We start from the raw sequence: 9,869 nt of genomic DNA, 5'->3' as shown, positions 1-9,869 counted from the left end.
AAAGCGTCAGATTCAAGCATGCACTTCTCAGCCGGCTTTTTTCCTCTAATCACCCTCAAATTTAGGCTAATCAATGTAACCCATTTGGCGTAACAAATCATTGCTTTCTTACTCTCCTTTATGATATTTCGCCAGTTGCCGCCGAATCGTGGATCACTACCCGAACACCATAAAACTTTCAAGCAAATCGCCATCCTCAAACTCCTTCACATCCAGCCACAGCATCTCAAAGAGGTAGTTTTCAACGTTTTTATTTTTTATGACACAAATGCTCTAGGATTTTTCCTACGTTGATGCTCATGCACCCAAGGTGTTTGAGATTTTGTATGAATGGGGTTTGTGTGTTCCATATTTTCTTTGTGGTTCACCTTGGAACTTCATCGATTCAATAACTTTGAAACTTGAATCTCAAGAGCTTAAGTTTCTGCTTAACTTCAATTTTCTTTGAGTTGAATTTCATTTGCAGTTCTTTGATTCTGTAAGCATGTGTACAAAGAATGTCAAGTAATAACTTTTAAGAAAACTCATACCAAGATATCCACTACATTCCTCAAGCTCATGACATATGATGCTATTTCATGACAATGTCCCTGAAAATAATGAACTTTATCATCAAAATTTTGTTGATCTTCTATCCAAATATTGCTTGGTAGATGTTTTTCTTCCACTTTGTTATGTTGCTTTGTTATTTGAGCATTAATAGTTTTGTTGATTACTACGCCATTATTTCTCACCTGGTTCTCACTTATTCTGCAGGAATGGCCAGTAAGAGAAAGGCTAGGATCTGAGAATTTCAAAGGTCGATTTAAATGAAGAAACTTGTCTCATAGGAATATACTGGCCAATTTCAAGGAAATGATCAATCCTAGATGAAATCTTTTCCATTGCCTGAGCACACACATTAGGAAGAATTTAAAAACATAGAGTAGGAATAGTAGTCGTATTTTTTGCATATGTTTGTCATGTTTTGACTGTTTTTCTGATTTGTAGACTTGGAAATGTGGCTTACTTTGTTATTGGAAATATATTGTTAACATTATGCACGCTGCTTGGGATTTGTTTACTTATATTTGTATTTTCGGCATATCACATTTACAAGGGAAACTCTGCTTAAATTTCTTAAAAGCTAAAAAAACAGCTAACAAGCTTGTTTTTTTCAACATTTTATGCAAACATGTCAATCAACACAATTTGTTAGGAACCACTTGATTTTTCTTACCAAACCGATAGTTAAGCAGCACCTTTTTAACAATAATCACCAATGTTTCAAGGTGTGCAACAACCAACTTTACTTAACCATTAATTTGGCCAACAAAACCAAAAAATGGACAAATAAACTCTCCCAAAAAAAATCCACGAGCAACCATTTTTATTTATTCACAAGTACTCCACCATTATTTACAAATACGTTTGGCAACAAATGGCTTACAAGTTTATTCCCCACATCCTCACAAACTTTCTTTATATATCAACTTTATAAACAAAAGAGAGCAAAACTAATTAAAGTGGTTGTACAACTTACAACGTACATAATATTGACCAACCATAAAACATATCATATTTTCTTAATAATTCAGCTTCATGAATATTTTGCCTCTTGCACTCTCATGTGAAATGCGAAACAATATTGAACTCTTTCAAAAGCTATAGTATTTCTTTCCTCATATCCTCCTCTAGCAACATACTGATATAAGTGGGTTAAGGGCATTCCATAATTCCCAAGTTCACTTCTTCCAAGGGATCTTATGTCTATGGGTGTCAATCTTCCATTTGAGCCTCAGCTAAAACTAGACCCTCCAGCTGTAACTCTACTCCTTCGTTATCTTCAAATATTCCTCATATATTATTTACGTCCCATCAACGTCCATAACTCCTAAGATCGAAACTCGTCTACCAGATGGTGTAATGTGGCTTTCCATGCAGAAGTTGCAACCACTTCCATTTATTTCTTGTTGTATTTAATCATCGACCTCCTCAATGATGGTCGAACCATCAGTCTAGGATAGACCATGGTTGTGGGTCTGAGAACTTTTTCAACTGTTTCCTTGATCTTTTGAGTGTCCATGTATATTGTTTTTGGTTGTCCATTTACTTTGAAATTGCAAAATTTTATAGAACCAAGAGCTCTATTATAATATCTAGCATCAACGACATTAGAATTTGATTAGGTAGCTGAGAATCAGCTTGTATCACTTTCACATCATCTCTTCTCCACATTAACAATAATCGGTGCATAGATGATGACACACAGTGATTGGTATGAATCCAATATTTTCCTAACAAAGCACGAAAGCTAGTCCTGAAATTAACCACAAAGAAAGTCGACAAAGATGACTGGGATCCCACAATAATATTTGTCGGCAAGACCCCCAAGTTTTAGTAGAATCTTCAGTGAATGCTGCAACAGATACTTCTGTAGAAATCAGATCTTACACACTCTTCCCCAAGTTTTGAAGCATCCTGTAAGACATAATATTAACAATAGATCCATTGTCTATCAACACTCTAGAAACCGGATTCTCAATTCCCATTAATGTGTGTCGTAATGTAAAGCGGCTTGATATGTTTAATCATCTCGATTGTAGGCTTTTTGATAACCACTCTTCTGACTTCATCAACAAGAACTCTTTCTCAATCATTCACTATCATTTGATATAGTTTTTGTACCATTCCCCACAATTGAAGGAATATCAGACTCATAGATCCTCTTGCGTTTAAACTCATCAGGTGTTCCGTGATACAATCAAATGAGAAAAGAAAATGTCCTACTTCAAAGGTTTATATTTTGATTGCACCACTTCCTCCATTAGATAAAAAATCTTCCTCATGATTTTCAGTGGCCTTTCTTCCAAACTTCATCTTGTTTTTGAAAGATTTTTTCATCTCTGTTCTACGTTCCACAACCCTTTCCCTTAATAATCTTTGCTTTTTTGTCCGAGACATAAGCTTTGGAAACTTTGGATGTTCTACGCGCTGCCATTGTGCATCGGGCGGTGTCATTGGAAGAATGGCCGTTGGTCAACCCTTCTTCCATGATTCATCGGCTTAGTATAGGAGCTTTCACCAAAATATTGGTTCATCGGCCTTTGGTCATGGATCTTCCATTATACCTTGCATTCCCCCATCTGTCAAATGTCTTCCCCCTAGAGTATTGATGATCTTTACTCAAGAAACTTTCTAATTTTGTATCTTTAGCCTCGAATATCATGTTACTTGGTACCCAACATTTTTTGATGATGCCTTTTTGTCTTGACATAATCGTTCCAAACTTCATTCTTCCTCATTTCATTAATCAAAGCCCGTAAATCAGTGTTATCCATGTTCACATTGTCTACTGGACTTTCATTGTTTTTTTTTTCTCAAGGAATTTTAAAATGCCATTCTTGATCATTTTCTGTAGGACTTTCTTAAAAGCCCAACAAATGCCATTCTTGATTAGTATTTTTAGCTCTAAAATTGTAAGAAGTGTTGTTTTTTTATTATTGATATTTTGGTCATGTTTGTTCTTATTATTTAATTATCATATAAATGTCTTGAATATTGCGTATTATTTAGTTTTGTATTATTTGATTTAATTCGAAAAAATTGTAATGTAACTAAAAGAATATGAACACAAATTATGATTTAAGAGTCTTTTTTAAAACTCAGACACAAAAATAAATGAGAATATGCCCTAACAAGACTCTCTCATATAAAACCTACTTAACTTTATTTTGGCTTGGCTTTGGCCTTCCACTCCATGCAAGTAATTTCTTATTGCTTTAGTGTAAGTCAATTTCGTAAAAGTAATTAAATCTAAGAGCAATGTGGTCTATTTTTATTTAATCGATATGTTATTATAATTTCATCCATATCTATTTGGGAAAATTACAATTTTGATACATTATGTTGCCTGAGATTTGATCATTTATATTATCAAATATTATTTCTATCTACTCATGTATTTTGCAACCTTTGGCAATTATAGTCATTTTGTTCTTGTCGAAATACTAATACGACATTGCACACATCAATATAATATTAACACCACGTCGACACTAAATCAATTTCACGTCGAAAAATGACTAAAATTGAAAAATATATGATATTGAGATGAAGTTTGAAAACATAAAAGAACCAAATTAAATGATAAAAATAAAAATAAAAGAGACCATGAAAGCAATGCTTTCAAAGTTAGTGGATGTTACTTAGACATATTTGAGACTGTCATGGAAGCATTGCCGTATGCTATCTCATACGTCTACGTTCCATTTGAAAATTCTGATGGTTCTAGTGCAGGAACTTATGATGAACTCACACATCAAGTTTATCTTGGGGTTAGATTCAATAGCTAGATTTACTTGAACACCTGATTTATAAAAGTGTTCTTGATTATATTTCTTGTTTCAGAATTTTGATGCAGTTGTGGGAGACATCACGATCATGTCCAAGGGATCACAGTACGCAGACTTCACTATGCCATAAGATGCTGGAGTCTTTACCATTACAGTTCTAATCAAACATGATTACCCAAATAACAAATGTATTTTCTTGAAGCCCCTTAGCAAAGAACTCTGGTTAACTGCTATATCACTGTTCATTTTAACCGGTGTTGTTCTCTGGATTCTTGAACATAGTTCCAACCATGCCCACAGAGGTCCAGTTGCTCTACATGCAGGCATGATCTTCTATTTTCCTTTCATGTCAATAGTGTTTGCACATGGTGAAAGAATAGTAATCAATTTAGCTCTGTTGGTTGTGGTTGTATGGATGTTCGTGGTGCTCATATTGAGTTCCACCTATACAGCAAGCCTTTCAGCAAGATCAACAGTTCAAAGGCTCTCATAACCTGTTATTGATGCGAATGAACTGATTCGAGCTGAAGTCTACGTTGGATGTCACAATTGTTCTTTCCTTGTTGGGTACTTGCAACATTTGGGGTTCAACAAGTCCTAGATCAGAACTTACAAGAGTCCAGAGCTTTGCGAGGAAGCCTTGTCTAGAGGAAGCGAAAATGGTGGCATAGCAGCCTTGTTCTCCGTACAACCTTACACCAATCTTTTCTTATCAAAATACGGTGATAAGCACGCAACTGTTGGCTCAATCTATCCGACTGATGGATTTGCTTGTGCTTTCCCAAAAAGGCTCACCGTTAGTAGCTGACGTCTCTCACGTACATTGATTGAGCTAATGGATAGTGGCTGAATATTTGAAATTGAGGGGCAGTGGAATATGAAAAGCCCTTCATATAGTAATGATCTAGATGGCATAAGTGGCTTTACCAGAATTTCGTTGGCAAGTTTTAAAGTACTAATTTGCAATCACAGGGTGTATCACAACAACTTGTCTTGCCATTTTTGTCATGAAATTTCTGTGCAATAATAGAGATTTTGTCAAGAGGATTTGGAGCTCTAGCACTACAGTTTGGTCAAAAGTTGTTGCAATTTGCAAGAAGCAAATTATATATGTTCATACATGGAGCACATAGTTTCCCATTTTACCAGATGATCAAATCAGAGGAATGCAATTTTTGGCTATATTGCAAGCTCTGTAGTTTACTTCTGATCACTTAAAACATATGCACTGACTACTACTTTAAAAATCTATATTAATCTGGAAACTGATATTTTCATGACATATTTTGTTTATAAATTGCATATAGTGATAAAGTTTGTTAAGTATACTTCTTATAGTTCATGTTGATATGTTATTTTTTTATATTTAATGTGTGTTAATAAATAATAATAGTAATATAATGAATTAAAATATTGAAGAGTAGTGGTTCCAAAAAAAAAAATAATAATAATAATAGGCAAAATATCAATTTTAATACAATATATATTGGTATGTGATAATTTTAGTCCTATATGTTTCATTAAATCAGATATAGTCTTATAATTATATTCTTTTGATCAATTTTGTCATTTAGTCAAAATCATATAAATAAATGACTAATATCTTTGTTAAAATTTATAATTATATTGTCAAATACACACGTGTATATCTCGAGAAATTTTTTTAACCATGTACTTACAAAAACTTAACAATAAAATTGGTCTTTAATTACTTTATTTCGGAAAAAATAACTAAAATTGATCAAAAGAATATAAATACATTATCTATACTATTATATTAAGTGTGAGGACATGATAATAACTACCTAGAGAGGACACCAACTTTTTTTTTTCAATTTTACCCTTATATGATATTAATATTACACTTTTGTTTTTTGTTTTTTTTGTTTTAATTTCAACACACACTTTTATTTTTATTTCAACAATTCAAATATCAATTTAGTCCATCTATAATTTATCAAATTTCACTTTAGTCCATCGATAATAATAAAAAAGATTGTACACACACGCATCGCGTGTGCATAGTAACTAGTAATTAATTAAAGAAAAGAGGACTAATATTAACATTTTGGCAACAAAATAAGAAAATTCAGTAATTGGACATGCGAGTCGACAGGCCCAGAAAAGATAGCCCAAAAGAAGGTGCACATGGAGCGAAAAAAGGCCCACAGCCAAAGTGTGCGACGAGGTAAGATCTATAGCAGCAGGCAAGGCAAGGAGAAAAGAAAGAGAAGCGAAGGAAGGGATGGCGTCGAACGCGGCGGTGCCGTTTTGGAGATCTGCGGGGATGACTTACATCACTTACTCTAATCTCTGCGCTAATTTGGTGAGACAGTGTCTCAAAGAACCTTACAAATCTGAAGCTTTGAACCGAGAGAAGGTCCATTTCTCTGTTTCCCAATGGGTTGACGGGAAACCCCAGAAACCAAGTAAATTTTTTTTTCATTTTATATATTTCGATTTTCTTTATCGTTCTTATTAAATTTTTTGGTGTTATCGATGATTTATCTGTCTCTTCGTCTATAATAGTAATTTATTGCTTAGGTTGTTATTTGTTATAGTGGGATTGATCTTTGTGCTTTTGATTTATTGAAAGCTTTAGTGTGTGCTAATTTTTATGTTGACTTGAACCGGATTAAAGTCGTGGATAATGATGTGCTGTGGAGCATGATATCTAAAATCAGAAAAGTTCTGTTTTAGGGCTGTACATATCGCGGAATCTATTTTGAAGCTACACAAATATGTGAAAAAATGAGTGCTTCAGTTTGTATTTTGCTAAAATTATATCATTCTTTACTGAATGTGAATAATGTTATGACTGATAATTCATTTTATTGAGTGTTACAGACACATGGAATAATTTTTCAAATGTGAGTGACGTTGCCTTTAGGGGGTATGGTACTCCGTGATAGAAGTTTCTGTTGTCTTGGGTTTTTGTTTGTGATTATTTTGGATCAATGTATGTCTTTTGAATAGAGATTTGTGGTTAGTGGTACTCCTGAGTCCTAACTGACCGGGCCGTGTTAATGTTTGTTGCTTTCTTCAAGTTCCCCCATTTTTTATTTATGCTGATATGGATTTGTCCTGATATGAGCTTTACAATACATTCTTTCTGGGAAACGATAAGTTGTTCTGAAAATGGTTTGGTTGTGGGATTATTCAGAAATTGGGATGTTGTTGATTGGTCATCGAATGGATTTAGAATGATATATTGGCTATGCTTGAAACTGTAAAATGGTTTAGCCATGGAAGTGGAAAATAGATAATGTATGTGTTGATATAGTCTTTGATATTCCATGATGCACTCAATTCCCTTATCTTGTTTAAATGGTTAGAAGAGTTTTTTGTATTGTTGTTAGATTCTTACATGGGCTCTATTAAAAAAAAAACTATTTATCAAATAGATTGCGTGGTTCCGATTCTTCCAGGAATTAATCATCTCGACTTTTTTTATGAAAACAAATTTGATTCCCTTATCACATTTACTGTAACTTCTGATCATTTACTTTCTATGTGCAACTTGCTTACCAATAGACATCTTTTTCTCTCTTTGTTATTAATACAACTATATGTTTGGAGACTGTTTGACAGGGCCGCGATGAACATGTGCTCACACGAGCCACAACTATGTCTTCTCAACAAAAGTTTACTCTTTACACTTTGGCACCATTTCCATGCTTTCTAAGACTACGTGCGGATTCTTTGTCAAAGTCAATCTGTTTGGTTTGTGGGAGTGATTCCCATCTCTCCACCTCTTATCCCTCAGTATACAACTCGTCTTTGCTCATTTCCAGTTTTGTCCCTAATAATTTTAGTGAACCAACGTCTCAATTGTTATGAAGTTTTAATCACTTTCAACATTCAAAATCTCACTAAGTTTAAACCCTTCTTCCTCGGAACACCAATGTCACACCTAGTCATCTTCTAAATACTGATTATGATTTTAATTGTTTTGATACTGGTGAACTTGGATTTTGTAGAGCACAACTATTAGAGGGCATACTAATCCAAAGTATGATCTCTCAGGTGTCTTACAAAGTCTGTGGTTAACAAATCCCAATACATGTAATTATTGGTTTGAAATGGCAAGTGAACTTGCCTTTTTTTCAAAAAAATAAAAACTATTGTCTACTAAAATTAGAAGATGCTCCCGGGGTTGAGCCACTGCAGATTAGAATAAATAGGAACTATGGACCATTTCATACCGAATGTTTTTTTTAGGTTGGAGAGTTTTCTCTCGTGAATCCAATTCTGTCTGCTTCAGTGTTACTGTTTTACCGTGGATTGAATGAGGAATTGCATATGCAATTCCGATGCAAGTTTGATGTCTACTATTGTTTATTTTAACCCTCTTTCATTTATTCATTTTCTGTTCTAGTCTAAACCTTTATTTTACTTTTGCAGCTCTGCGCACAGATACTCCTGAATGAGGTGACTTTGGCGATCACTGTTAAAACCGGAAAATATTTTTCATTTCTGTCCTGCCTACAAACTGTGTTGGTATAGACTATGTTTGATCATTTAAGTTTGGATCAAAATATCAGAAACAATAAAGAAACTGCATGTGTTTTTCAGCTGTTATGAATGATGAGACTCGTGAATTGCTTGTTATTAATTCAATGCCTATAATTTTGGGGTTCTTTTGGAATGAACTTCAATCCTTCTCACTTGATTTTGTTGCTATAACCTTCATTTTGTTTTTTCGGGTGTGTTTTCAAGTCACTCAACAAAAATGTCCTACATATCATGTCCGACTATAATTAAACTATAACAAATTTATTACAGTATATATTTTTCCTTATGCTGTATAATTATTTCAATTTATAAATATGGTCAAAATTTGCTTAAATTTTTTAGTAATATAGAACCTTAATGAAATGGATCAGTTCCAGGTCGGATCCTATAGATACCCACCCTATTTACTGGTACATGTCCCATTGCAGATCCAATTTTATTTTTATTTTTTTCATGTGCATGTATTGCGGGCCTTGGTTTTTATCACAATTTCTGAAATGAATTAAAGTTGTATTGGGGTGGAAGAATGTTTTATTTGGAGTAGGAATTTGATTTGAAAAAAGATGTATTTGAAGCTTTCAATATTACTATTGTTGGTGGATAGAAGTTCCTACTGTCTTTCTCTATTCGTCTATTGCCTCTGCAGTATATAATCCCATTCTTGATGAGTTTTCTATCTATATTTATAATTACATAAAAAAGTCCAAAATTTCAAAGCATTTATAAATTACAATACCTTGATTCTTAAATATTTTCATTTTTTTTAATATGTACTAGTAAATATTAAGTATGTAACATGATAAACGAGCTATTAATGAATCAAGCTCGAGCTCGACTTGATTATATGATAAACGAGTTTTTAACAAGCCGAGCTCGAGTTTAGTAATTTCAATACAAACCGAGCTCGAGACTGATAATAGAAGCTCGAATCGAGCTCGGGTCTCAAACAATCTTAAACGAGCCAAGCTCAAACCTGATATTGTTTGGTTTGATTTGGATCGTTTACATCCATAGATATAT

General features: G+C 33.6%; 1 protein-coding gene and 1 pseudogene across 1 annotated transcript; both read left to right on the top strand.

The window, feature by feature from the left end:
• The first annotated feature begins 4,092 nt into the window (after positions 1–4,092).
• LOC140986583 (glutamate receptor 2.2-like) lies at positions 4,093–5,467 on the top strand (annotated as a pseudogene).
• Positions 5,468–6,498: 1,031 nt separating this feature from the next.
• On the top strand, positions 6,499–8,908 carry LOC140985609 (ATP synthase subunit epsilon, mitochondrial). Its single transcript, XM_073453472.1, has 2 exons — positions 6,499–6,763; positions 8,739–8,908. Exons 1-2 carry the CDS (start codon positions 6,580–6,582, stop codon positions 8,762–8,764), a joined length of 210 nt encoding a protein of 69 aa, XP_073309573.1. The 5' UTR covers positions 6,499–6,579; the 3' UTR covers positions 8,765–8,908.
• The last annotated feature ends 961 nt before the right edge of the window (positions 8,909–9,869 follow it).

The sequence above is a fragment of the Primulina huaijiensis genome, chromosome 10 (assembly GCF_012295235.1).
Source record: "Primulina huaijiensis isolate GDHJ02 chromosome 10, ASM1229523v2, whole genome shotgun sequence".
Lineage (NCBI taxonomy): Eukaryota > Viridiplantae > Streptophyta > Magnoliopsida > Lamiales > Gesneriaceae > Primulina > Primulina huaijiensis.
Note: the sequence above shows the minus strand (reverse complement) of the source record. Positions and strands in the feature narration are given on the sequence as shown.

Excerpts from the sequence above, each read along its gene's own strand:
- LOC140985609 (XM_073453472.1), top strand. The coding sequence starts at position 6,580 with ATGGCGTCGAACGCGGCGGTGCCGTTTTGGAGATCTGCGGGGATGACT. Across the intron at positions 6,764-8,738 it reads CGGGAAACCCCAGAAACCAA|CTCTGCGCACAGATACTCCT; the intron begins GTAAATTTTTTT and ends TTACTTTTGCAG.